Genomic DNA, 27,311 nt, shown 5'->3' with positions numbered 1-27,311 from the left:
GTATTATAAATCCCTTTTTGGCCCTGTTGGAGACTCAAGAGTAGAATTGGATCCTGAGTGCTGGGGAATACATGAAAAGATCTCGGTGGCAGATAATAACCATTTAACTGCCCCTTTTACTGAAGAAGAGGTCAAAAGGGCCATATTTGACATGGAAAAAAAATACAGCACCAGGTCCTGACCATATACCTATTGAGTTTTATCAGCACTGTTGGGAGATAATCAAGGGTGAGATTATGGATATGTTTGCAGAATTTTATGATGGAAAATTGGACTTAAAAAGACTCAATTATGGAACTATCACCTTACTGCAGAAAACAAAAGAAGCCAACAAGATACATCAATATAGACCTATTTGCCTCCTCAATGTGATCTACAAAATCTTCACAAAAGTCTTGATGATGAGATTAGAAACAATCATGAGGAAGATCATAAATAAGTCACAAAATGCCTTTATTAAGGGAAGAAATATCATGGATGGAATTATGTGTCTTCATGAGACATTGCATGACACCAAGTTAAGAAAAGAAAATGGGGTGGTGCTTAAATTGGATTTTGAGAAAGCCTACGATAAAATAAGTTGGAAGTTTCTTAAAAGGTGCTTTGAACAAAGAGGCTTTGATAAGAGGTTGTGTGACTGGATTTGGGCGGTGATGACTAGTGGGACCTTGAATGTTAAAGTAAATGACTCTTTGGGACCTTACTTCATGTGTGGGAAAAGGGTAAGACAGGGAGATCCACTCTCCCCCCTTCTGTTCAATATGACAGCTGATGTTCTGGCAAAAATGATAACTATAGCTCAGGAAAACAACCTCATAACTGGATTGGTAGTAGACTATGTTGAGCATGGAGTGGCTATGCTGCAGTACGCCGATGACACAATCTTATGCCTCAAAGATGAAGTGGAAGTGGCCAGAAACACGAAATTGCTGCTATATCTTTTTGAGGAAATGTCTGGTCTTAAAATTAATTTCGACAAAAGTGAAGTAGTTATGGTGAAAGATGATGATCAAAAAAACCTATTCTATGCTGAAATGTTCAATTGTGCAACTGGAAAATGGCCACTGAAGTACCTAGGTGTTCCAGTCTCAAGGAATAAATTACATGTCGCAGATTGGAGAAAGTTGGATGAAAAACTAATGAAAAGATTGGATGGGTGGAAAGGAAATACTTTATCTATAGGGGGCAGACTCACATTAATAAACTCTTGCCTTAGTAGTATCCCTATTTACTGCATGTCTATGTATCTTTTACCAAAGACTGTGATCAAGAGCATGGATAAGATAAGAAAAAGATTTTTCTGGCAAGGTGGTGGGACAAAAAAGAAATATTATTTGGTAAAATGGAGTAAGATCTGTGTACCCAAGAATATGGGGGGCCTGGGAATAAAAGATCTAAGGAAGTTGAATATTAGTCTGCTAGCTAAATGGTGGTGGAAGTTAGAAAATGGTGAGGGGCTCTGGCAGGATATTGTCATGGCAAAATATGTGAAAAAACAATGTTTGCACAATCTGAAAAAGAAACCTGGTAATTCTCCGATTTGGAATGATCTTCTCAAGGTGAAAGAGTTCTATCTGAAGGGTCGAATTATGATTGTGGGAAATGGCCAATCCACAGACTTCTGGCAAGATGCTTGGTGTGGCACCATGCCTCTGAAAGAAAAGTTTCCTGATCTCTTTGCTATTTGCAATACTAATGTGGTTTCAGTGGAAGGGATGGCTCGAAATGGGTGGAGATTGACGTTCAGAAGATGGTTAGATGTGGCAAAACAAATTCAATACAGACAATTGCGAGACATGATAACTCCCTTGGCTTTGTCTAATGAAAAAGACATACCTAAATGGTGCTGGGATGGGAGAGGAATTTTTTCTGTAAAATCTATGTATGCTCACCTATGTGAATCAAGTCCCAGAATTTCTCATACCAATCTTCGGAGGGCTAAACTACCTCTGAAAATAAAAATCTTTATGTGGCTTGTTGAAAAGAACTCAATCCTAACCAGGGATAATCTGACCCGAAGAGGTTAGCATGGGGATAAGAGATGCAATTTCTGTCTTGAAAATGAATCAGTTAATCATTTGTTTTTCGATTGTTCCATGGCAAGATATGTTTGCAGTTTAGTTGCATATGTGGTGGGCGCGGACTGTAGGCCGTGCTCATTCGATCAGTTTTGGTTATGAGCAAAGCAGTTCTTTCCTCTAAGTGAAAACTTTCTATATGTCGGGCTTGCAGCGATTGGCTGGGCGATTTGGAGAATGAGAAACAAAATTCATTTTGACAAAAAGGTTGTAAGATCTCCTACTGAGATCATATGCTTAGCTTCTTCTTTTATGTCTTTTTGGGCAGAATGGCAGTCGGAAGAAGACAAGTCGCAGTTGGAAGCTGGCGCTGAAGCTCTCAAGAAGGCTGCTCTATCATTTCACCCGCAAGAAGCTCAAGCAGAGGATGTCGGGGAGGTTCTACTCAACTGATGGAGGCATAGTCGTTGGTTCTGTTTAAATGTCTAGCTTGTGGGGTGGAGTTTTCTTGCTTTTGAGTCTCTGGTGGTGCAGTGAATTGTTAAAAACAGAGGTTGGGCTCTGTTGCTGGTTAAGTGCTGTACTGTGTTGTCGAGCAGCTTTTACTTGTATTTGGTCACCAGACTTTTGTGGTGTAGTTCTGCTAGGTTGTTTGTGGCTACTCAACTGAAAACTCTGTAATTTCGTTACTTTCAGTAATGAAATTCGGGCACAGTCCCACGTTGGAAAAAAACTATACCAGATCTACTTGCAACATCATACTCATAGGTGACCCTATACTCTGCTAATCCCATTATTGTGTCAGTGTAAAACTACCAAACTATTGAGAAAATTATAAAAATGGGACTCGAAACAATGCGCTTCGCAAATTTGCCATTCCAAACATCGTCATCATAAAAATAGGACTACAAACATTAATCACTTGATTATACTGCCATTTAGAATATTTTTCCTCTTTTCTTTTTTCTTTTCAGGTATTTGGTAGGGTGCAATGACCTTCTTTCCCTCTATACTTGCATGGGATCGGCGGCGGCAGACACGGAGGGCGGCGGAAAACACCAAGCGGCGGTGGCCGCCAGGCCTACCTGCACTCCCGCGGCAGCTGCAGCAGCCTGTCGGGCCGCCTCTGCGACCAGGCGTGGCGCGTGGGCAGCGGCTTGCCTGTCTGGCAGGGGCGGCAGCGGCCAGCCTGGTTGCCTGCCAAGGGCGGCGGCGGGCAGCCAGCCAGCCAGCACCCACGACACCACGCACGTACTGATGCATCGATCTACGAGATCGCTAGCAAAACCCAAAACGAGTGTAGATGATTGATTGATTGGTTGATTAGGTAGCCGTCGCCATGAAATCATGGCAAGCAATCGTCCCCAAAAGCACCGAACCCTCCATTTCATTTCCCATACTAGGACACAGCCCACAGCCAAGGGATCCCTGTACCCGCCAAGGGATCCCTGTACCCACGGCATGAATGCATCGCGCTGGCGTGCCGGAGCCATTAGCCCCTGTAGGCCGCAGCGCGTCGGGGCGGACGGTGCCGCCACAACCTCCACGAACGTCGGGTACCGGATCACATCCCCAAGCAGGCCCTGCGGCATCATTGGGTACTTGCCCTATTCCTCGTCGATGTCCTGCCTCTCCTGCTTTATCGGCACAGCCGCTTTGCCACTGGCGCCAGCGGCCAGCAAGTTGCCCGCTGGCGACAGCGCGTGGTCACGTGAGCCGTGCAGCGCGTCCTGCAGCAGCCCCGCGTCCGCAGGCTCGCCCGCATGAGGTCGCCCGAGTCGTCCACGTCCTCGTCGTCCAGTGCTGTGGGAGGCAAGGCGACAGGGGACGGCGTCGGCGGCAGGCCTGCCTCGGCGATGGCGGCGGCGGCCCTGACTGCCCTATAAATGCTTTGGCTGATTGTAATCCATGCACAAGGGCAAAAGAGATATATCACTCTCTAAATACATGAAAAAAGAAAGACAAATGATGAAAAATACCTCAAATGACAGTATAATCAAGTGGTTAATGTTTGGAGTCCCATTTTTACGATAGCGATGTTTAAAATGGCAAATTTGCGAAAGGCATTATTTCGAGTCCTATTTTTGCAATTTTCTCCAAACTATTCATGTGGAAGTACACAGTCTGCGACATTTGCAACCAGAGGGCAAACTTATTCATTGCTATACAGTACTTGACACCTCTAGATACCTGCTCAAATTAGCAACTCCTACTTCCTTCCATCACCATTTCAAGGTTTCAAAATTGACTTGAAGAGGTGGGAAGATCAGCTAGCATCAAGAACCGACCCAGCAGCCAGCATGTTTTGAGCTGTTGTCGTGATCATCTCCTCGGAACCATTTGCCCAGATTCATCCTTCTCAAATATCCTTGAGATCCACTCATCCCAGGCCCTGCGCCTACCGCTGTCTGATAGCAGCGGAGCAGCCTCATCGGCTTCGGAAGTAGGATTTTCGTCGAACGTACCATATGTCGATGGCACATTAACATCAGCGACCCCCAGCGCAACCGCACGCCTCAGTGCTGCCTGCTGCTCCTCATCATGAGCCCTTGTTACGGTGATCTCATCACCCATCCTTTGAACTTCAGGTGCTTCCATGGTTTCCTCATTCTCCACCAACAGCTGAAATTGACAGAACTATTAATTTGCATGCTAATTGCATTTGTAACCTTTCCTGCATATTTATCAAAAGGGCTGTGTGCGGTGCCACAGCCAACAAAATTAAAATATCCCCTCCTTTTGGGATCGCCAAAAGAAGTCGCATTGAAACCTTTAGCTCGACTTATTCTGAAATAGTAATGGGCATCTGACAAAAACTTACATCTAGTGCCCTTTGAGCTTCTCTTTCTATCCATATAATAGCATGGTCGGATGTCGCGTTGCAAGATAGAATAATGTGCTCAAATCTGCCATCCACTGGAACTGCTGTTCTTACAACAGGGGGGATTCTTCCACAGCTGCAGCAATCAGCAATTGCTTCAAGAAAGATTCTTAACTAGCCGTATAAACTACCAAAAAAAATAGAGGAGAAACTTGGACCTTTAACTAGCCGTATTAAACTTGGATCTTGTTAGGGGAATACAGCTAATTGCACTATTTTAGCTAGGCAAGCTAATGAGTCCGCCCTTTTTGGGCGTTATTAGCATGAAAATTCAGTAAAAAAAAGAAAATTGACTAGAAATCAAATTGGAACTATTTTGTACATTTTGCAGATGAAATATGAGCATATAACGAAAAATATTAGAAACACAAGGCAAGTGAATACCTGAAAGGTTTCCTTTCAACAATGTGGTAAAGCCGGCCTGGTGCATAGAGGCGCCTTGGATCTCTCAACATCACACTTTCAGGTATACATGTGTCTATTAGACATCTTCCACATAAAAGGCATGGCAAGCTGTACAAAGAGGACTACATCAGGTACCCTGAAAAGATGCGTGGATCATAAACCACCATAAAACGAGTTAACATGTTAATAATATACTAGAACTGAATCTTATTACCAGAAGAGTGACTTGAAGATGTCTTCCAAAGGGATATCTGTGCGAGGCAAAAAATCATCCTGCTTCACCAGATAAGAATAATCAGATAACATCTCTGATTTCAGCTGGGCTTCTGAATATAATTAATTATAACACCATAGCAGAAATTGTACATCACACACCGAGGAAAAGTTTCAGCATAAACTTTGAGATACAGCATCATTCGTTGTAGATTGAAGATATACAATGAAAGGACTGAGGAGACTTTCTTTTAGATTTGAAGCGGAAACAGCATAACTGAATTCTAATCAATGCCCAAACACTTCCAAAACAAGATATACAATACTGTGGTAATTAACCGTTGATGGAATCTACCTGAAGAATAACTGCATTAATGATATCTGCATAACGGACTGCCAAATTGAGGGACATGCACCGGGCAGGTGCCATTGCAAAACATCTTATCCTCTTCCTTTCTATGCCACCCAGCCGCTCCTTGTTGTGCACCGCCACCAGAGCCAGCATAGCCACGACACCAGAACCAAGAGAATGTCCAGCGAATGTGAGCGTGTAACCAGGATTCTTCTCCAAAAGGTCCCTCAGAACATCACATTCAGCATCAAACACCCATTCGGCAGCCTTGAGCAAGCCATTGTGCACATAACCACCATCAAACCTCCTCTGGCCAAGCTTATTATCCAGTAGCACAGCATAGTCACTCTCTTTAGCCATATTCATCCCCCGAACAGCAAGCACAACATCTGAATGCCGGTGATCAACGTACAGCAGGTACGTCGGGGCATGGCCATGAGTGTGCTCATATGTCCTCCGGTGAACCACCCAACGCGGCTCCATGCCGTAACCCCCTGGAGGAGCCCATTGGGGGTTCTCGAGGTCATCCTCATAGACCGAGAGGATCAGTCGACACAACCGCGGCACGGGCTCAAACTCTGCAGCTGATGCAACACCCCAGGTCTCACTGTCATAGCCTCCAGAGTGGAGGCAGCGCTGCCACGCCCACCGCGCACACGCCAGGCAATACACGCACTCGACGACCGGCAAGCAGCACGCTATTGACATCACATTAGTCGATCTTCAGAATCCTCTGATGCAATGCTGAATAATGGGCAGGCTGCAAAAAGGGGAAGACGAAGAGGTTGGGTTATTCAGACAATTCAATAAATGCTTTGATGGTGTTGGGGCGGTGATAACTGATAATAATGGGTTTCGGAAATTAGTGGTTGAGGCAACATTTTCACCACAAAAACGAAAGGGGAAGCTGAATCTTTTAGGTGTTTCCAAGCGGAGATTCCAGAAACAAGCAAAGGGCGAATTTGCGACGAGCCGCCTCGAGGATCAAATATTCTAAACTGTCTAGACAACATTTTAGGCAGAAATGTCTCAGGAATTAAGCTATGGATTTGATCGATTGAGCCAAGTGCACAGGAAAGCGGAGGGCGAAGCAGGCAGCTAGCTTAAGGGGAAATAAAAACAAGAACCAGTACTGCTTGCTTGACCAGCCGACGCCTCGACTGTTACCCTATTGCCAGAACCAAGAATAAATTTCTGGACTAACTTCTCCCGGATTTCTAAGTCCAGGATCTTGGGCCATCAACGCAGTTAATTTAAGGAACTGAAGATAGTAATTAACCGCAAGTGAAGCAGGGTATGGTGAGGCGAAGAAGATTCTCATCTCACCCTGAAGTTGAAGAAGCAGGGAGGGAGGCATCTGAGATGAGAGGGCGGAGCCGATACGAGGCAGGGGGTAGTGGCGGCGGCAAATCAGCTTCTCCCAGCTACTTTTCTTCGCGTTCAGGTAAAGATGTGGAGCTTGGAGGACCTGCGCCTGCAACTATACAAGTCGAGAGCGAGAGACGGAGAGAGAGAGAGAGAGAAGGGGTCGGACGGATGCGAGAAGGCACGTGGCTAGCAACCTCTTCTCTTGTTTTACCTACCGTTGAACTCCACGTGTTTTCGGTAATCCATCAGGCCATCGTGTTTGGGTTTTCAACATTTCGTGTATGGGTTTTCAACATTTCGTAAACGAGTCTTGTGCAAAAACTCACCTTTATATCGTCTTAACTCACTCTCTTACCACTTCATCGAGTAATTTATCTTTTTATCTGTGCTTTGTTTCTTTGAAATAAAACGGGGAACTTTTTCTCTAAAAAAATTATCTTTTTATAGCTATATCCAAATAACAAGAGATTCTTCGTGACTTTTGCCATGAACCATTTATGCTGACGTTTCAAGGATTTTTTTTGGTAATTTTTAATATATTTTTTCTAATGAAATTGAAACATGATAATGTTAAGTGCAACTTCAATCAATTCCATATAGTATGCTGAAAACCTTGCTAAAGTTCCAAAACATTTTTTTCCTAATTTTCTTGTCAGGAAAGTTGGGGAGAAAAACTAAACTTTACTCATTTCCGCCAGTTGATGATCTTCAGAAAGTTCATTCCTTTTTTTTCTTTTGTACTCTTCAGAAAGTTCATTCGGATGTCGAAAGCCCAGACTGCACGGATTTTTTTTGTTTTTTGAGAATACCCAGACTGCATGGATGTGCAGCATGGTTAGTCAAAGCCGGGCCAAGAATGCAGTGGGCCGGATCTCACAGCTCGTGCTGGGCCTCCAAGAACGCTTACCATCCATCTGGGTTGGGCTGATGCATCGAAACAAAACCTAACATCTATTATTTGCCTACAAAATCTCAAAAAAAAAATCTATTATTTGCCTACAGAGACTCTCCGTGTCTAGTGAGGCATTTTGTTATAAAGTTTGAGCTGGAGTACATGGAGAATAGTCACACAGGAGTCATTTCATTTTCAATTTATACTTAAATAGATAATTCATACTTTCTATTCTCTTATAAATCCAAATCTGATGTTCATGTATACACGTGAGTGAACCTCGTGTAATGATGTAAGTAGTTGTAGTTTTTTTTTTAAAAAAAGGTCGAGCCCTCTACCTGGGGACCAGACAGATCACGAACCACAAGTTTGGTTAGAAACTACTCACAAAAATTGTACTATCTTTTTTTAGTTAGGTGCAAATAGTTTTAGTTTTTTTAGTAAAATGTACCAGAGGTCCATCAACTTGTAGGAGGGTGTCACTTGGGTCTATTAATTTTGAAATTGCATTTCTGGGTCCATAAACTTGTAATTTGTGTCACTTAGGTCCACAAACTCTGAAAGTTCATTCCTAGATCCATAAACTTGTAATTTGTGTCACCTAGATCCATACCCCTCCACCTAGCCTTCATGCACTGATATCGCACCAACATGAATCTACATGGTTGCCACACATTGCTGGAGCTTCATCGGAATGATGAAATTTGAGCCCCACTTTCAAATCGCACCAACATGAATCTATATGGATGAAAGACTTATTTTGGAGATTATTAACATGTATCCGGATTGCCATCGGTGAGTTCTGGAGCTTATATCCAAATCTAACCCTGTTATATGGGCGGAGAGTAGGAAGTGATTGCTTTCAAAAGATGGAGGAGGTTATAGAGGGACTCAACAACATGTGTACCGTGTTAGGGAATATTATATCCTCTGTGGCATGGGTGGGCGGATATGGTGGTGCAAGTTCTTGTGGCGAAAAATATTGTGACGATGTTAGACTTGGGTCAACCCAGAGGGATTCTCAGTAAGGGGTTGAAAGATATAGCCACACTATTGCTCATGGATGAAGTTCATGAACCAAAAAATGCACTTTCGGAGTTTATAAACCTAAGTGACACAAATTACAAGTTTATGGACCTCAAAATGCACTTTCATAGTTTATGGATCTAAGTGACACGAATTACAAATTGATGGATCTAGAAATACACTTTTGGAGTTTGTGGACCTAAATGACACACCCTTATAAGTTGATGGACTTCTGGTGCATTTTACTCTTTTTTTTTTTGAGAGGGTGCAAATAGTTTTAGTGAGCGTGAGTTATCTCACTGTGGATTCTCCAGTGTACATGGCCCATCGGAGGGCCCAATTGGAGTGCTACTTCATCATCAACGGGTTAGTTGCCTCATACTAACAGGCAACTTCCTTATTATTCTATTTATTCAATTATTCTCCAACAAAGTCCTAGCCTGATGTAACATGATAAACATTTCCTAGCCCAAACTTTGAAGGAAATTAAAAAAAATAAGGTAGGCGATCATGGCAGGCACGAAACTACATATACTATATCTCGCTTTGCTTAGAAGCTTGAGCTAATGGAGTGCATGTCTGCGTAGATCCTCTCCCTCCCCAAACATGTTTGACAAGACTGTTCAGCCGGATAATATCCAACTGATCTACGCATTAGGTACATAATAATGATAATACAACTGGATAGAAAAAGATTGAAATCGATTGCTACAACTATCTTTTTGAGTGTATGATGACTAGTGAAATGCAGAAAAGGAAAACACCTACACCACAATACATGTGTTGTTGCTGAATGGTAGGGCACAGGCCGCACAGCCCTCACTGAGCTGGAAAAAGGAGAAGGGAAGAGGAGTGTCATTTATGCAAGAGGAAGACAATGATCACATTGCTTACAAGATTAGCAATTGGTACCTAGTAGGAATGAATGCATGCAACATGACACATGCTGCCCCTCCCTGCCCTAATTCAAACTCCCAAACGTACATTGGTCCACTAGCTATGTGATGATAATTAACCCCGTGCATTTAAGCAGCCACTCTGTCATTACATGTTTTTCTCTAGCCACACAACCTATGTTGTTCTTGAGAAATGGTAACTGATATTCTAAAAAGGATCTCTTAATGAAAAACGTGCTCAGGTATGGTTGCGAAAAAAAGATATTCTAAAAAGGAGGAAAAAAGATGAAAAGAAAGAAATGCGATGTCTACATTCATATCTTTACCTATCAGTGAGCAACTGCAATTTCGGTTGAAATGCAACGTAAACAGCACTAGTTTTTACCATTTTCGCGTACCTTCCTGAGTGTTGACGACGACAGTCATGAACTTGCACGACCTTACTCCAACCAACAACGTAATCAAAATGTCCTGATTGTGGGGGCAAATGGCTCACATGCCATACAATTAAGAATTAACATCTTTTAAACGCCCTAGGGTCAGGAACGCCAGACTATGCCTTGTTGTTGTTGCTGTCCAGTCTCCATAGAGCTGTAACAACCCTCATCCAATTCATCGAAAGGAAAACAAAGCCTTCTCCTCATCTCTCCTGCAGGTTGTCTGAACTAGGCTTGGACGGGCAGCGAGACCAAGAACAGCGAGCGATGGGCGACGGTTCAGGGTTCCCGGGCTTCCACAGCCAGAGCTACGACCGGGAGTACTCGCGTCCGCTGTTCCGGGTCGCCTCGTTCTCCGACAGCGGAGACGAGCAGGAGCGCCACGCGCCGTCACCTCGGGGACGCAGCCAGAGCATGAGCCGGACAGCGTCGTCCAAGGTGGCAGCACCATCGCGCCTCTCGTCGTCAGTGAGCAAGATGAGCATGAAGAAACTGCAGCAAGTTGTCGATGAGAAGTCAATGGAGGATGAAGGTAATGGATCACAACCTTTTTTTCCTGATGTGAGGTTGTCTTATAAAGCTTGATGATGGCTTAATTCTGTTCAGAGATGGAGCTGATGAAGGAGAAGTACACCAAGCTGCTCCTTGGGGAGGACATGTCAGGGAGCGGCAAAGGTGTCTGCACTGCTGTAGCCATCTCCAATGCCATCACAAACCTCTATGGTATCTATCTGTAAAAATTCCAGATGGATTCATCCTTTAAACTCATATTGATGCAGAATACAATGCTCTAACTTCTTTGGATTTTCTTGGCTGCAGCAACTGTGTTCGGGACCTGCCACAGGTTGGAGCCACTGCCACCTGAGAAGAGATCAATGTGGAACAGGGAGATGGATTGCCTCCTCTCCATCTGCGAATACATTGTCGAATTCTCGCCGACCGTCCAGGCCATGCCAGATGGTAGCACCCACGACGTAAGCCATCAGATCATCCATCAGCTCAAACCTTCTTGAAAAGCTTCATCTCAATTCTCATGGCTATGTCTGCTTAGATTCACGTTTCAATCCCAACAGGTTATGGCAACCTTACCAAGATCAGACATTCTGATGAACCTTCCCGCACTTGAGAAGCTAGAAACCATGCTCCTGGTTAGTCTCGATTCACATGATCCTGAAAGCTCCAAGCAATCAATTTTGGAATCAAAATGTATGGCTGAATTTCCGTTTTCTTTTTGCAGGGTATATTGGACAGCTTTGACAAGCGAGAGTTCTGGTATGCAGATCAGAGGAACCAATCCTTCAACGAAAGCAAGAAGTCATTCCAGCGCAGCGAGGACAAATGGTGGCTACCTGAGCCATGTGTCCCAGACTCTGGCCTGTCCGATCGCATGCACCGTGAACTGCAGCAGAAGAGAGACCAAGCGAGCCAGATCCACAAGATGGCCATGGAGATCAACAGCAGTATCCTATCTGAAATGCAAGTTCCATCGTCATACTTGGAGACTCTTCCAAAGGTACTATGTCAATTGCATAATCTGATCATCATAGACAGCGTCTCCAAACTTTCTCATTCTGCCAAGAAGCTCCATTTGCTCCCCCTTTTTTTTTAAAAGAGAAGCAGGCAGGTTAAACTGCTGGTCTGTACATTGATAGAGAAGATGAAATACAGAAGAAGAAAAAAACTCACAAATACAATAGATCACCACCATACCAACCACCCATTTGCTCCCTTTTGATAGATGTTATGTTACTCCACAGAGTGGAAGGGTGGGCGTAGGCGATGCCATCTACCGGTATATGTCTACAGGGGATCAGTTCTCCCCAGAGCACCTCCTCAACTTCCTCAATTTGAGCTCAGAACATGAGGCGCTTGAGATTGCAGACAGCGTCGAAGCCGCTATGTATGTGTGGCGAAGAAAAGCAAGCACAACGCACGTGGTGTCCAAATGGGTGAATGTTACCGAGCTGAATGCTGATGGAGACAAGAATCTGGTCCTTGCAAATAGGGCCAGGAGCCTGCTCCTGTGCTTGAAGCAGAGGTTCCCAGGCCTGTCACAGACTACCCTGGATACAAGCAAGATTCAGTACAACAAGGTAATGGTTAATATAAGAAACATGCAAATTTCAGGTCGTTCAATGTTCATCTACATTTTTCTTCTTACCAGAAAAGCTCATTCACCACGAAACATACAAGTATACTAATTGATTCTTATGCGAAAAGAACTACATGTAATAACTGTTTTGGTAACTACATGTGCTCCAGAACAGAAAGAAGAAAAAAAAAACAGGACCATAAGTAACGTTCTTGTATCTTCATTTTACCTGCTTACAGGATATTGGACAGGCAATACTCGAGAGCTACTCAAGGGTGCTGGAAAGTTTGGCACATAATATAGTCTCATGGATAGATGATATTCTAATTGCCGATGAAAATGTGAAAAAAGGGCACAAAATCAGGATGCAGAAGCAGGTGTTCACCCAGATTTCCCCACAACGCTGAACATGCAAACTTACAAATACATATATATTATGTTGAATAGCTTCTTTGTGGTTTGCCTCATTACTTTTCCTGGAGTGGCGTGTGCAGCTTTATCGTTTGAGATAAGGTGGTGTGGTAGATATAATGATGTATTGACAGCTTCATTACATAGATCATAATGGAGATGAGAAAGGGTTGCAACCAGAAAGTTGCAGTTTCATTCTGTTGTTGTTTCATGGAACAATGTATTCTCCATAGTCTACACAATAATCATTTTTCTTCCCTTGCAAATGACATGCCCTTGTAGAGTTAAGAGTAAAGAGTATCAAGAAATTTTTTCTGATAAGGACATAGACACTGGCCATCTTTATGAATTCTACCAGATTGATGCTAGCAACAAAAGTAAATAGTGAGCAGCTCCACCATAAGAAAACATTAATGGCACCTTCCAATTGTTCAGCAACTATAATTCAAGAATCAATTGATTTGAGTATACAATTGCAGGATATGATATATTCTCGGAGAGGTTCAAACAGAGTAGATTTCCTCCTACTCTGGGAGTCTGGGCTGGTACACATGCGATTCCTAGCTCTTCCACTGTTCCTCACCATTTGTGACTCCCATCTTCTCGAATCCCATGTTCCAACATAAATCAAAATTCAAATCCCCATTCCATCATTTCCCAGAAAAGGAAACCTCCCATCTTTTAGTCACCGAGTGTCCTTGCTAACCCCAACACAAGCAGTTTTTGTATTCTTATAAACTGGCATAACTGAGGGGTAATTCCATCCATGTAAAATTTATTATATTTCATGGCACCCTTGTCTTCCTCGGAAAGTTACAATTTCATTTCCCAACAAATTAATCTCTGAATATTTCCTTGCGACAGTGGCAATTTTACATCCCAAAAACAAAGCAATTTGAATAACATGGTAGGTATAGTGCACTGTTATCCGCTGCAACTGGCTGCCTGAAAGGATTTACCTGGATCTGGAAAAGAGATGATATATTGTGAAGCATTATTTGATTGCTCAATATAAACGACATTGAAAAAGCTTAACACATACTGGAATTTTGAGGGGTTGACCAGTTATGGAGCTTATGCAGCACGAAGCTAAATATGCAGCTTCTTCACAGAAGTCCGTAAAAATTGCAGGAATCCCAGTCTGCCTTATTATTTCCTTATGTGAAATGAAACACAAATGATAACGAACACCAGTAAGTAGGCAAAACAATACATGATATTATCTGGTAAGCTGCTGCAGCATAATGAATTCTAAATATACTGTCAATGTAATGATAATATATTGACATCACGTGTTTTCATAAAGTACAAGTAATATGGGTATCCATTGCGTAAAATAGCATTAGTAAAGTAGGAAAAAACTTTGTCACATGGAATCTCACAGCCAGTAACATTTTAACCAAAAAGGATGTTGTTGTCCTCAAGGAAAAGCACGAGGTCGCTAGTTAAGATTTAAGAACAAGATACTTACAATAGTTGGCATCCAACTAGGATATGCAGCCACACCAGCATTTGGGGCAACAATAAGATGAGGTTTCGAGTCCTACAAAGAGGGAAAGTATTAGCAGGTAGTCATTTCTGAAGGGGAAAATATATTTCATCAGCAGGTGCCAATTGAATTACCCTGTATCTGGTAATCAAATCACTTTTGATCAGCAGCGAGAGCAGGCTCATGGGTGGGTGGTGCTCTTTTCTTTTGTTCCTAGGGGCGTTAGTTTATCACTTTTTATTTCATGAACAGATCTTTTGTCTCTAAAATATCAACTGTGATTGTAAATTATTGGAAAAAGTCTATATCACCCCCTCAACTCTTTGGGGTGGACTACATAACCCCCCAACTTATGAAACGGTCTATATCACCCCCTGAACTTTTCAAAACCGGTCAAATTATCCCCTAAAGCAGTTTTGGAAAATCATAGTAAATCACAGAAAAATCTTAAAATGAAAAATCCAATTGTGTTGGACTCCAAATGAGTAGGGCTACACAGTGAACATATAATATGGTATGCTTCAGTATATTTTTTTACAGTTATGAAGAAAAACATAGATCTAAAGTTACATAAAAAAATACTAAAGCATATCATATTATATATTCATTGTGTAGATCTACTCATTTGGAGTCTAACACAATTGGATTTTCCATTTTATGATTTTTCTGTGATTTACTATGATTTTTCAAAACCGATTTAGGGGGTAATTTGACCGGTTTTGAAAAGTTCAGGGGGTGATATAGACTGTTTTATAGGTTGGGGGGTTATGTAGTACATCCCCCATAGTTGAGGGGGTGATATAGACTTTTTTCCTAAATTATTGGATTTTATAGCAGAAATACAGCTGTTTCTTTTGCAAGGAGAAATACAACAGCTAGCAAATAAGTTCTACACATTCCAGTGATTATTGGAGAATTTAAGATACAAACACAATGAATAAGAAATTCAAGCCATAACATAAGCAGAAAAATTTAAAGAACTTAGCACTTCTAGAACAAGCTTGGATCTAAAACTCTGTATAGCACCAGTCAATACAGATATGTGTATGATCCATATTGAAATGTCTTGTTAGCAAGGTTTCTAGACTTACTTAACTAAGGACATGCTTTACTCTATAATATGATGGGCAACTTAACATTTTTTTAGCAATAGGAGTAATTCTAGAGAGAACCTTCATTATATCACTGCATCTCTCATGATAGAAACCTTTCCACAGTTTGAGTCTCACTGCAGTGCAACTCGAGTCTTCAGAACCAACAGAAGATTTACAACAGCAGCTCTCATCAGAACAACGTGCATATCTGGAAATATTTACAACCTCACCATCCCTGTCAACAGGTATCATACCAGAACCAGGAAAAAGAACATGAGCTCAAAATCAGATCATATTTATCGAGCATATAGTAGTCAAATTAAAATGTGAATCTTAGTGGATAAAGCACAAAATAATCAAATAAAAAGATGATAGGGAAAAAAATACTGCACCTGCATTTGCAACAACCAAACCACTTTTTTTTTAATATTTTAGTTCAACTATATAAAATGGTATAGAACTCCGCATATGCTGACTGGAAGACTCTCCTGAGTCGTCTCAGCATAGCCGGTCTCAAGCCCGGATAAAGGAGGAGGGTTGCGTTAGGTTTTGGCAAACCAGCATAAAAAATAACCACTCTAATGGATTTGAAACCCACAAAAAACTCGTTGGGGCGTAACCCTCTTAGCGACGCGCTACATCGGAACCCGGGTGTGGTGATAAATGGGCAAAGGCCGGGTCGCCATCCCCCCAAGGGCGCGTCGTATCGTGACCTGGGTACGATGATAAGTGAGCAAGGGTCGGGTCGTCACCTGAATGGCGCGTTACATCTACGCCCGGGTGTAGTGAAAAATGAGCAAGGGTCTTTGCACTTCCCTTCGTAAGGAAGCTAGCCGAGCCAACTAGAATTTGTATAGGTAGCTGGAACGTAGGGTCCCTAACGGGTAAGTTGCGAGAGCTAGTTGATGCAGCAATTAGGAGGCGTGTAAATATTCTATGCGTTCAGGAGACTAAATGAAAGGGCCAGAAGGCGAAGGAGGTTGAGGATACTGGCTTCAAGCTTTGGTACACGGGAGCAACTCCGCGTAGGAATGGTGTAGGCATCTTGATTGATAGGAGCCTTAAGGATGGAGTTGTAGAGGTTAGAAGGCAAGGCGACCGGATTATCCTAATCCGGTTGGTAGTTGGAGATTCGGTTTTGAATGTGATCAGTGCCTATGCCCCTCAGGTAGGCCTTAGTGAGAGCACCAAGATGCAGTTCTGGGAAGATCTAGATATCATGGTTAGTATCGTGCCTACCAGCGAGAAACTCTTCATAGGAGGAGATCTCAACGGCCATGTGGGTGCGACTAATGTAGGGTTCGAGCGAGTGCACGGGGGTTTTGGGTATGGTAGCAGGAGTCTAAGAGGGGGAGGATGTGTTGAACTTCGCGTTAGCCTACAACTTGTTGATAGCAAATACCGTGTTTAAGAAGAGGGAATCCCATCTTATGACGTTTCGTAGTGGACAACACTCGAGCCAGATCGACTTTATCCTTGCTAGGAGGGAGGATAGACGTGATTGCTTAGATTGTAAGGTGATACCTGGGGAGTGTTGTCCCTCAACACAAGCTTGTGGTGGTGGACTTCCGTCTTCGGGTACGTGTCCACCGGGACAAACGTGCCAAGATTGCGAGAACAAAGTGGTGGAAGCTTAGAGGGGAAGCGGCACAAGCGTTTAAGGAAAGGATGCTAGGTGAGGGGCCTTGGGAAGAAGGAGAAGATGCAGATGACATGTGGCTAAAGATGGCAACATGTGTTCGGAAGGTAGTCTCAGAGGTGTTTGGCGTGAGTAGGGGAGGCAAACAAGAGGGGAAAGACACCTGGTGGTGGAACGACGAGGTGCAAAGGGCTATTAAGGAGGAGTGTTTCAAGCGCCTCCACCTTGACAAGAGTGCAGCCAACATCGAGGGCTATAAATTAGCGAAGAGGGTTGCAAAGCGAGCTGTGAGTGTAGCAAAGGGTAAGGCGTATGATGACCTGTATCAGCGGCTAGGCACGAAAGAAGGGGAGAAGGACATTTATAGGATGGTTAGGATCCGCGAGCGGAAGACAAGGGACATCAACCAAATCAAATGCATTAAGAATGGGACAGATCGACTGCTAGTGAAGGATGAGATCATGGATAGATGGAGAGAGTACTTCGACAAGTTATTTAATGGGGAGAGTGAGGGCCCTACCCTTGAGTTAGATGACTCTTTTGACGATACCAACAGACGTTTTGCGAGGAGAATTCAGGAGGTAGAGATCGGGGAGGCTTTGAAGAGGATGAAGGGAGGTAAAGCGATGGGCCCCGATGGTATCCCCATTGAGGTGTGGAGATGCCTAGGAGATAGAGCAATAGTATGGTTAACTAAGCTTTTTAATCTCATTTTTCGGTCAAACAAGATGCCGGAAGAATGGAGGAGAAGTATATTAGTACCTATCTTCAAAAACAAGGCCGATGTTCAAAGTTGTACTAACTACCGTGGGATTAAACTGATGAGCCATACGATGAAGCTTTGGGAGAGGGTTATCGAGCATCGTCTAAGAAGAGTGACAAGTGTGACCCAAAACCAATTTGGGTTCATGCTTGGAAGGTCAACTATGGAGGCGATTTTCTTAATACGACAATTGATGGAGAGATATAGGGAGCATAAGGACTCGCACATGGTCTTCATTGACCTTGAGAAGGCATATGACAAAGTACCGAGAAATGTCATGTGGTGGGCCTTGGAGAATCACAAAGTCCCAACTAAGCACATTACCCTCATTAAAGATATGTACAAGGATGCGACGACGTTTGTCCGGACATGTGATGGCAACACCACTGACTTTCCTATTAACATAGGCCTACACCAGGGGTCAGCATTGAGCCCTTATTTATTTGCTTTAGTGATGGATGAGGTCACAAGGGATATACAAGGTGAGATCCCTTGGTGTATGCTCTTTGCTGATGATGTGGTGCTAGTTGACGAGAGTAAGGCAGGGGTTAATAGGAAGTTAGAGCTGTGGAGATGCACATTAGAGTCGAAAGGGTTCAGACTTAGTAGGACCAAGACCGAGTACATTATGTGCGATTTCAGCGCGAATAGGCATAAGGGGAGAGATGTTAGTCTAGATGGGCAAGTGGTGGTCCAGAAGGATACTTTTCGGTATTTAGGATCGGTGCTACAAAAGGATGGCAACATTGATGAAGATGTTAGGCATAGAATTTCAGCTGGCTGGTTGAAATGGCGGCAAGCTTCTGGCATCCTTTGTGACAAGAGGGTGCCACAAAAGCTAAAAGGCAAATTCTATAGGACATCAATTCGTCCGGCGATGTTATACGGTGCTGAATGTTGGCCTACAAAAAGGCGACATGTCCAGCAACTGAGTGTAGCAGAGATACGGATGTTGCGGTGGTTTTGCGGGCACACAAGGAGGGATAGAGTCCGGAACGAAGTTATTCGGGATAGGGTCGGGGTGGCACCAATTGAGGAGAAACTTACCCAGCATCGGCTGAGATGGTTTGAACATGTCCAACGAAGGCCTCCTGAGGCGCCGGTGCGTAATGGGGCTCTTGAGCGGGTCGATAATGTAAAGAGGGGTAGAGGTAGACCTAAACTGACGTGGGATGAGTCGGTTAAGAGAGATCTTAAGGATTGGAATATTTCTAAAGAGATAGCTTTGGATAGAAGCGCTTGGAGACTAGCTATCAATGTGCCTGAACCTTGAACTTATTTCTTTCGGGTTTCATCTCTAGCCTACCCCAACTTGCTTGGGAAAAAAGGCTATATTGTTGTTGTTGTTGTATATAAAATGGTATAGATGTTGACAAAGTGGAAACGGTAGTGACAGAAAATTGTCAGGCAAACACCAAACAATGGATGCCAGGCAAACACTAGCAAACACCAAACTATGTATTAAGTTTCTCCTATAACATTGGGCCATTGTATTGCTTACCTAGATTTTGGAACTTCTGGCCCCACAAGTTCAATGTGAATCTGCACACCTGGAAATAATGCACGTAGCTCCCCAAATGTTGCAAGTTGCAGTAGCTCCTTCTCAGGCCCTTTAGAGTTCAAGGTTGCAAGTGGGTATGAAGATAGCAAAAATCAGTAGCTGCTCTGAAACCATGTAGAGGAATAAGATTATGCATAGTGCGTGGATGGATTGTATTGCATTGAGGCCTAGGCCGGTATATATTAGGGTACATGACTTGGAGGGCAAGCCTCTCCTATGGTATGGTAGAGTTCGGATACAATCCTAACCTAACTACTATAGAGATATCCCAAATATACTCCAATAATAATGAATGAGCTATGAATCAACATAATCAAAAAAAGACATTTCAATGGATAAATTTGACCATCTCCTGTGATGGTTTACAGTAAAACGTGTTAATGATGGTGTGACTAACACATGATGTGTTGTTAAGTGCATACATATCAGCCTCATTCCTAACTCCTAAGCAATACAAATACAAGCTCCCACCATGTATGTCCCAAGTTTCTAAGACAACATAACAACCTAAATTAACTTCCTCTTCTTCTACAGAAGAGAGGATAACAGTAAGATTTATCTCATTGAGCAGACTCTAGAGTTACAAATGTCTGCTGCAATATGCATAATAACAGTCTAAGAAGTTGTTCAAGAGAAACAATCTAAGGAAGCTCAAACAACCAATCAGTGAATTGAGACATCCCAGCCCAGGATGAATTTGAGCCCATTAGTAGCACATATGTGAGTGGCATGGCATGCCCAGTTGTCCCACCTTGCTAGTTGAGTTCACCAACATATAAACCCAAGTGCCAAATGCATTCCAACTCCTAGGTTAATCCTTTTACGCGAAGCGAGGATGAAAGCGTAAGCGGAGTTAGTGCGAGTGTGTGTTTTACTCAGCGTGCGAGTAGGACTGAGGCATATTTGGGACTGGGGTGTTACATAAATATAAGTGCAGGCACATTCATGCCTTGAATTGAATAACGCACTGCTTACTAGTCAGTGTTCAGTATTGTGGCCACTAATGACAACCATGAACCAGCCAGAATATGCAGTGAGGGTATGTAGTTCATTCAACAGAGGCTTGCTTTTCCAGTGAAGTTCTGTAGGAATGAAGAAGTTTGACTTTTCTAAAGGTTCTCTCAACAAATGCAGCAAAAATGATGTGTTTAACCGCACTTCAAAACTCTGCAAGTAATCATCCATAACCAGTCCTAGCATTAACATCCTAAGAGTTCACATGAAACAGGCTACCGCTGGGTTTACACAGCCCTCTTTGGTTAGATACCATTCCATTAAATATTAATGCTTCTAAGTTCTAACTATATCCTCCAGGTCAGTTTGAGAGTTTTGTTTTTCCTAACACTGATAGCATTCAACAAAAAAGAAGAATCATCTGCTGTTTCTGCTGCACATGCACACGAGTACTCCAACATAAAAGACGAAATGACATTACCTAAATAGTGAATGCACAGGGTGTCCTGGCCATCATATTTTGAGGTTTGGAGGCGATAGAGTTGAAGACAATGATATAGAGTAAGTGGCTGCAAAATTGAACCTCAGACAATGATACAGAGTTCAAGCAATGTCCATAACATGTTGCAATGTACATACCCAATGAAGTAAAACAGCAACAGGTGAACGCAGGGGAAGGGATCTCCACTGATAATAGTCTTCCCAGCTTGCCAGGACCGCAGGCACAGGATTTTCAGGCTCTGGTATTTAAAAAGCATGCAATAGTACAATGAGATAAACATACTGCAAGCCAACAGTACAGCTAGAGCCTAGAGATGCACCTGTACATGGGCAGAGGGAGCTTTGCAAGTTCCATTCAGCTGCTATGCTGCGTAATAGCAGAAACAGCACCAGAAATTGCAATAGTTTCTGAGTCTAACATAAGAAAAAAGATAAACTAAAATGATGAAATAGTTTGTTTCATAACAATCAAACATGGAGATATTGACATACACGAGATAAATTTCTAAGACCGCAGGTCCTAATGAAGTGAAGAAGAGAGCAACATGCAGCCACAAATCAAGAATATTCAGATTCGATACATATGAAGATAAAACTGACAAAGTGATTAAACAAAAAAAAAATTGAGGTGGAAAGCAAAGCACGTGCCCTGTGTTTCTGGCGTCAAAGAAAGATGAACAATGCATCATGTTTCTGGTTCAGAATTGATCACCTAAAAAGCAGTTAAGCTGTGCATGTGAAAAATGAGTTTAAGATATCTACAGAAAACTCCAATCATATAAGGAGGAAAAGCTCCACGACCGCATTGAAAATTGTTGCTTTTAAACACTTGGAACAAGTACATAGATCATGGTAGTTCCCTCCTACTCAGACTATAATGATAGATACCACATTTTATTTAAGCTAGCCATGGTGAAATGCAAAGGATATTATCAAAATAGGATGAATATCAAAATGCCTCCACCGCAAAAAGAAAAATAAAATGAAAAAGAAAAGAAAATTAAAGCTCTCAAGTGCCTCAATTTGATTTTTGTAATAGATTTAAGAGACAAAGTAACCTTAAATCTTTCGCAGAAGCAACATCTGAGCCACATATACATTCTGATTTCCAGAGCCCTTTCTGGTGAAGTTTGATCGTTTGCAAAAAGAAGCACCTTGTGCTTGGTAATTCATGGTTCTAAAGAAGGGAGCAACTTGTGAGAGATTTTGAAACTCATCAAGCAAACATAAGTTCTTTAATCTTCAAATATCTGATTCATATTGTATCAATTAGCTTACATTAAAACAAATTAGGAAAAAAAATAGATAGCACATGCTGGTAAAGTGCAGTTTAAGATGTGGTGCAATGAAATTTATAGTAGTGGCACCATGTCATTTTCAGGGAGCTAAAATATCAATGCTTGAGAAAAGATCTTAATTGAAAGGAAAAAAGTGGAGTACAGAGAAGTACCAGGGCAGGAGGTTCTAAGAATGTGAACGGAAACTGGCTCAGCAGATTGACACGCCTCATTTGCTCTGCAAACCTTTCACATTCTTCTTTGTGAACTCTCCAATGTATAATCTGAAAGGATTTGAATAGTACATACCAGTAAGAAAGACCAATGTGAAACACTAATAACAATATAACATGAGTCTTCTGCAGGATTTCAAGCTTCAAAGGAGGATTACAATACTCCGAGAGCAATCCCCGCTCCACAGATCGTCCTTCTTTTAGGTTTCCAACGACACGTTTGCCACCATCGTTAGAGCCCTAGCAGTCCCATTCCAACTTCCTTCGGGCCCCCAAAACCCACGCTAGAACCTCAAACGGGAGTGTAGAGTAAAGGGAATTAAGTACCTGGTGGGCGCGGGAGCAGTAGGCGACGGCCCCGCAGCTGCCGCACCGCCGGTCGACGACGCCGCCGGCGCACGGCTCCGCGGCCATCCCCTTCGCCGCGCACTCCATCGCCGCAACCGGCAGCCCAGTCCCCGTGTGGACACACACGAGCTCCTTTTTCTTTTCTGCGGAGTGGGGAAGGCAGTCCGGCCCAATAAAGGCGAGCTCTGCCGAGATCGACCTAAATGGAGTCTCTGAGGCCCATAAAGCCCAATCAGGCCGGGATATCAATTCGTCATCATCGTGGATTCGTGCCGGTTGGTTGGTAGTGCCCTCCCTCTCCGCCCGCCTCCTCGAATTCCGGCGTTGCCGCCGCAAACTTCCGGGGCCGGGCGCCGGATCTTCGCGCACACGATTTGCCCGGAGATGGCCGCCCGGGGTGCGTGCGGCGAGTGCCGCAGAAGGCAGTTGAATTCGACTTGCTGCAGCGTGGGCCTTCTCCGTCGCGGCACCCGGCTCCGGCGCCGTGCCCACGACGATGACCACATCAGCGCCCTTCCCGACGACCTCCTGCTCCAGATCCTCGGCTGTATCGGCACTAAAGATAATATCTACTAAATATTTGATTGGCACTATGTTTTTCTATGCAATGTTTTTTGATAATTGGTATTGCGCTTTAATTAGATGGATTTTTTTTGCGATCTTAATTAGATGGATCTTATAACAAGCTAAAACTACACTATTTGTGGGACAACATTTGAAAACCAAAAACTACATTTATTTTGGGACGGAGGGAGTATTATATACAAACCTATGGTCCCAGTTCAACAAAGTCCAACAAGGAAGCCCAAAATACAAAAGAATCGCTCTCTCTCTCTCTGCTTGCGGCTCGCCCCCGTCCCCCTGGCTTCATGTCCGCCCCAATGCGCCTCCGACCCTCGGCTCTCGGCCATTGGCCCTCCGCCTGTCCCCAGACCGGCGTCCGGCAGTTCGTCTCCCACCTCCCGACCTCCCCATCTCGGCAACGGCAACTCCGCCAGTGGCAGACCGCAGCTGCCTCGCCGCCCTAGTGCCAACGCCCCAGCACCAGCACGAAGGAGGCCGCCACTGGTTATTATTATGGATTTGTTATGGCCAGTATAACTTAATCGTTCATTATATTGTGTATTAACTTCGATTTTTTGCTTTGATTTTTTTTTATATTTGGCATACCCAGCCGCAAATTCCTGGCTCCGCCACTGGGAGCCTGGAATTAAAAACGCCAGAGCACCTTGAACACACACTGGTCACGAACAGCAGGGAAAATACACGTTCGCAGCCACAGCACTGCTCTCATGGCGACATCCTCTCGCTGGACATAGCAGCTGCTGTGCGTCTCCTCCTGCTTAATTCCTTTCTGTTCTGACTACAAATAGTTTCATTTTATTATAAGGAATAATTTCATATTTGAAGGATTGCTTCCAAATTGTTGCAGGATGATTTGGGTGATGTTGCCTGGACCTTTGAGAAAGAGATTTCCCGAATTCCAGTGAGAAACCTTTCTGTTTTAGAGCTGAAAATTGCAACAAGAGGGCATTTTTATGGAGCAATGGTGCTGGATCTACTTCGACTTTGCACCTCTATACAAAAACTTAAGGTAGAATTAAATCGATATGAGGTAGTTACTCGTGACTTTTTTTTGACATATCGAATTTAAACTTGCTGCTCTGGCATATGCTTGAGATTGCAACTCAGTTGGAAACATCATTACATCAGTTAACACTTTATACTTAAACTTTTATCTTAGGTGAGAAAAGAATGCTCCGTAAATTATTGTAATTGTGATCTGCCTAACAACTGGAAAGATCAAATTATATCCCTGACTGCTCTTAAAGAAGTAGAAATTGATGGCTACGAAGGAGAAGAGCATGAAGTTGGTTTATTGAAAGTATTGTTGATATGTGCTGAAATGCTTGAAAGAGTGACCATCAGCTTGTCTAGAAATGTCCCACGAAGTTGCAGTGCATACTTGGAACTCCCTGGCATTTTAAAGGCACATCCTTCAGTGAAATTCAATATTTATCACTGGTGTGGTGACCAGGTCTTGTTTGAATGATTAGAGTGCTCCTTAACGTAACAAGGTATGCTTAATCTCGTTGGAACTGTATTGTGTGCTTTAATCGTTGTTTGATGTTTACCCTGTATGTTCCTTCCTGAATTAGATTCATATAAGCTCTACGAGGGTTGTGTGTACTGATTTCACAGTATAGTCATAGTCAGTGGCGGAGCTTGAGTAGCTAGTTCGGGGGGGGGGGGCTATGGTAATCTTCCCTGAAAATCAATAAACAGTAGCCGTTTTACTGTTCATTTAGTGGTAATTTTCATTGAACGAGGGCCATGGCCATCAATAAACAGTAGCCGATTTACTGTTCATTTAGTGGTAATTTTCATTGAACAGGGGGGCCATGGCCACCCCTAAACTCCACTAAGCTCCGCCAGTGGTCATAGTTGTTTTGCATGATATGTTTTGGTGATCTAGCCTAATGAAGTGGATCATGCTTGTGTCATCCCTTCTCTATCTCAAAATCAGCTTCATTTTCCTTTCTAAAGATGAGCAGCTTCCAGTAATTGTGCCTTCTGCTTATGGAGGAATCAGTTTAGCTCGTCCATTCAAGTTTTCATGACCTTCCCTAGTTCGTTTTTAATTATCTTTGTCCTGATCGGGAAGGTAGGCAGGCAACTGCCTTTTTATGAATAGAATATTTGCTCCGAGACATTAAACATAATGGCCTAAATAAGACAAGAATTTATATACGGATATCTGGAACTGCCCATTTTCTGATATTTAACTTGAGCTCCATAACACCTCAACATGATGTAACCTAACCATCTGAATTTGTTTTTAAAAAAAAGTCATGTATAACTCGGACCAATTTTACATTGTCAGTGTTTGACCTAAGCATGCATCCCAATATTCTGCTGCATCCAAACATGTCCCTCTCTTTGGCCCATGATTAGCCACAGGAAGTTTTAGAATATGCATTCATTTCTTTTGCTCTAGATTTCTTTATGGTAGAGGTAAGAGTATTCTTCCACTTGTGTTGATGCAGTTTTTTTTTGGAACAGAACATGGCATAGTGGCATGTCTGTGTGTTGAAGCAATCTTTAAATTTAATATGCTGCTGTAATAGTGCTATGCTATTATAGTATAATGTACCATTAACCTAATATGCTTATAAGGAATTAGTCACAACATTTTGCTGAGTAGGTTACAGTTGATTTCTAGGTATCCTTGTATTGACTCTTCTTTTTGTTGAAAATTGAAATGGTTCTCGGAAGTCCCTGTCTGATTTTAGAGTTGCCATCAGATGAAAATTGGACATGATTCATTTCTTTGATGTAATCTTTCCTGCTTATTTCTCTTTCAGTCATGATATAGATATTCCAATATATGCTTCTGATGATTTTGTTGCGTAGATTCCTCTTTTTTGAGGCGTTGTGGAATAGATATTCTGCTGCTTTTATTTGCCCATTTGTTCTTTGGGTCAGTGGCAATCCTTGCCCCTGCAACAGTGATATAAAACACAAGAATTATGATTCTTTTCTTAAAAATATGTTTCCACATTTGCCCACACAAGACTTTTCAGGTCTGCCATTGGGCGCCAAGTTTCATCTCGTGATCATGAGTATGCTTTTTCTGTTGCAACTCATGATGAGTAATCTAATTCTCTGCAATATACTCGTACACCGGTGAAATCCTATTTCGTACGGTTTGTTATCTTGTTTACAGTATCGCATTAGCTATTTTTGTACTGGTATATACTAGTATCTCAGATGGTTCAGCTATGGAAGTTGGCCTGAGCTGAAGAAAAATCCGGAAAGTGAGTTGCATATCAGCAAATTGTCTCGGTTATACTATGAGCTTCCTTTTCATGTTACGCTTTCAGCTTGAGCTGTTTTTGGTTTGCAGTATTTAACAGTTCATCTGTAAACGTAGCTGCTACCACTGCATTTGAGAGGGACCTTGCCTTGAAACAAACATAACAGTCTATTTTGGTAATGTCAGGAACACTGAAGGTGATTTAGTTTCGCCAGACTTCAACCAGCGTACTGGTTCATCGTTGGATGTGGACCATCCATTTTAAATCGGAGGACTGCAATTTGATTCAAGTTATCTAGCACGCTTAAGTGTGTTTTTCTGTAATAGCTATAAGCAGTGTGTTTACCACTGATGACCCCCAGTCTGTATAGAGGACTGGAGGGAGCAGGTGGGGGAGGTATCGTGAAGAACTCAATCACAAAACCTAGGGCTTTAGGAGTAGCTGTGGGACTCGTCGTCTCGCTGGCGGCAGCCGGCTGTATCAAGTATTCTCTGAACTTGACCTCGATTCAGTTTACCTGCAGTTATCCGATCCAGATCTACTATCTCGTTCTCGTGAATTCTGCTAGTTCAGTCTCCGAATTCTTCTCTGATTATCGAGTAGGAAACTAGATCCTGACAGGTAACATCCTTCAAGTATGATG

General features: G+C 42.9%; 3 protein-coding genes and 1 long non-coding RNA gene across 7 annotated transcripts; 2 read left to right on the top strand and 2 right to left on the bottom strand.

Moving 5' to 3' along the window:
- Nucleotides 1–4,057: 4,057 nt before the first annotated feature.
- LOC120658347 lies at nt 4,058–7,407 on the bottom strand. Of its 2 annotated transcripts, none has more exons than XM_039936608.1 (6): nt 7,196–7,407; nt 5,873–6,629; nt 5,519–5,580; nt 5,284–5,412; nt 4,840–4,975; nt 4,058–4,640 (listed from the first exon to the last, which is right to left on the bottom strand). In XM_039936608.1, the coding sequence occupies exons 2-6, from the start codon at nt 6,575–6,577 to the stop codon at nt 4,341–4,343; spliced, it is 1,332 nt and encodes a 443-aa protein (XP_039792542.1). In that variant the 5' UTR covers nt 6,578–6,629; nt 7,196–7,407; the 3' UTR covers nt 4,058–4,340. The 2 variants fall into 2 exon arrangements, with proteins under 2 accessions (XP_039792542.1, XP_039792543.1); XM_039936609.1 differs by having other exon boundaries at nt 5,519–5,577; nt 7,196–7,406.
- A 3,348-nt stretch (nt 7,408–10,755) lies between these two features.
- Nucleotides 10,756–12,987, top strand: LOC120658342 (rop guanine nucleotide exchange factor 3-like). The gene is made up of 7 exons (XM_039936606.1): nt 10,756–11,020; nt 11,095–11,211; nt 11,308–11,462; nt 11,562–11,636; nt 11,726–12,001; nt 12,246–12,581; nt 12,820–12,987. The coding sequence occupies exons 1-7, from the start codon at nt 10,756–10,758 to the stop codon at nt 12,985–12,987; spliced, it is 1,392 nt and encodes a 463-aa protein (XP_039792540.1).
- A 431-nt stretch (nt 12,988–13,418) lies between these two features.
- LOC120658367 (zinc finger MYND domain-containing protein 15-like) lies at nt 13,419–23,005 on the bottom strand. Of its 3 annotated transcripts, none has more exons than XM_039936635.1 (11): nt 22,830–23,005; nt 22,443–22,553; nt 22,051–22,169; nt 21,313–21,359; nt 21,131–21,231; nt 20,973–21,060; nt 19,478–19,586; nt 15,653–15,809; nt 14,463–14,534; nt 14,054–14,147; nt 13,419–13,956 (listed from the first exon to the last, which is right to left on the bottom strand). In XM_039936635.1, the coding sequence occupies exons 1-11, from the start codon at nt 22,935–22,937 to the stop codon at nt 13,916–13,918; spliced, it is 1,047 nt and encodes a 348-aa protein (XP_039792569.1). In that variant the 5' UTR covers nt 22,938–23,005; the 3' UTR covers nt 13,419–13,915. The 3 variants fall into 3 exon arrangements, with proteins under 3 accessions (XP_039792569.1, XP_039792568.1, XP_039792567.1); XM_039936634.1 differs by having other exon boundaries at nt 13,457–13,956; nt 14,034–14,147; nt 20,973–20,997; nt 22,830–23,004; XM_039936633.1 differs by having other exon boundaries at nt 13,457–13,956; nt 14,034–14,147; nt 22,830–23,002.
- A 109-nt stretch (nt 23,006–23,114) lies between these two features.
- LOC120658475 lies at nt 23,115–27,223 on the top strand. The gene is made up of 4 exons (XR_005668687.1): nt 23,115–24,177; nt 24,283–24,465; nt 24,595–24,928; nt 26,854–27,223. It is a non-coding gene; the product is annotated as an uncharacterized LOC120658475 (long non-coding RNA).
- The last annotated feature ends 88 nt before the right edge of the window (nt 27,224–27,311 follow it).

The sequence above is a fragment of the Panicum virgatum genome, chromosome 2N, assembly GCF_016808335.1.
Source record: "Panicum virgatum strain AP13 chromosome 2N, P.virgatum_v5, whole genome shotgun sequence".
NCBI classification, from domain to species: domain Eukaryota; kingdom Viridiplantae; phylum Streptophyta; class Magnoliopsida; order Poales; family Poaceae; genus Panicum; species Panicum virgatum.
Note: the sequence above shows the minus strand (reverse complement) of the source record. Positions and strands in the feature narration are given on the sequence as shown.

Excerpts from the sequence above, each read along its gene's own strand:
- LOC120658347 (XM_039936608.1), bottom strand. The coding sequence starts at position 6,577 with ATGTCAATAGCGTGCTGCTTGCCGGTCGTCGAGTGCGTGTATTGCCTG. Across the intron at positions 5,581-5,872 it reads TTAATGCAGTTATTCTTCAG|CAGGATGATTTTTTGCCTCG; the intron begins GTAGATTCCATC and ends TATCTGGTGAAG. Across the intron at positions 4,641-4,839 it reads AAGCTCAAAGGGCACTAGAT|CTGTTGGTGGAGAATGAGGA; the intron begins GTAAGTTTTTGT and ends TGTCAATTTCAG.
- LOC120658342 (XM_039936606.1), top strand. The coding sequence starts at position 10,756 with ATGGGCGACGGTTCAGGGTTCCCGGGCTTCCACAGCCAGAGCTACGAC. Across the intron at positions 11,212-11,307 it reads TGCCATCACAAACCTCTATG|CAACTGTGTTCGGGACCTGC; the intron begins GTATCTATCTGT and ends TCTTGGCTGCAG. Across the intron at positions 12,582-12,819 it reads GCAAGATTCAGTACAACAAG|GATATTGGACAGGCAATACT; the intron begins GTAATGGTTAAT and ends ACCTGCTTACAG.
- LOC120658367 (XM_039936633.1), bottom strand. The coding sequence starts at position 22,937 with ATGGAGTGCGCGGCGAAGGGGATGGCCGCGGAGCCGTGCGCCGGCGGC. Across the intron at positions 21,360-22,050 it reads GCTTCTGCGAAAGATTTAAG|CATAGCAGCTGAATGGAACT; the intron begins GTTACTTTGTCT and ends GCTATTACGCAG. Across the intron at positions 15,810-19,477 it reads CCAGAAGTTCCAAAATCTAG|GGATGGTGAGGTTGTAAATA; the intron begins GTAAGCAATACA and ends ACCTGTTGACAG.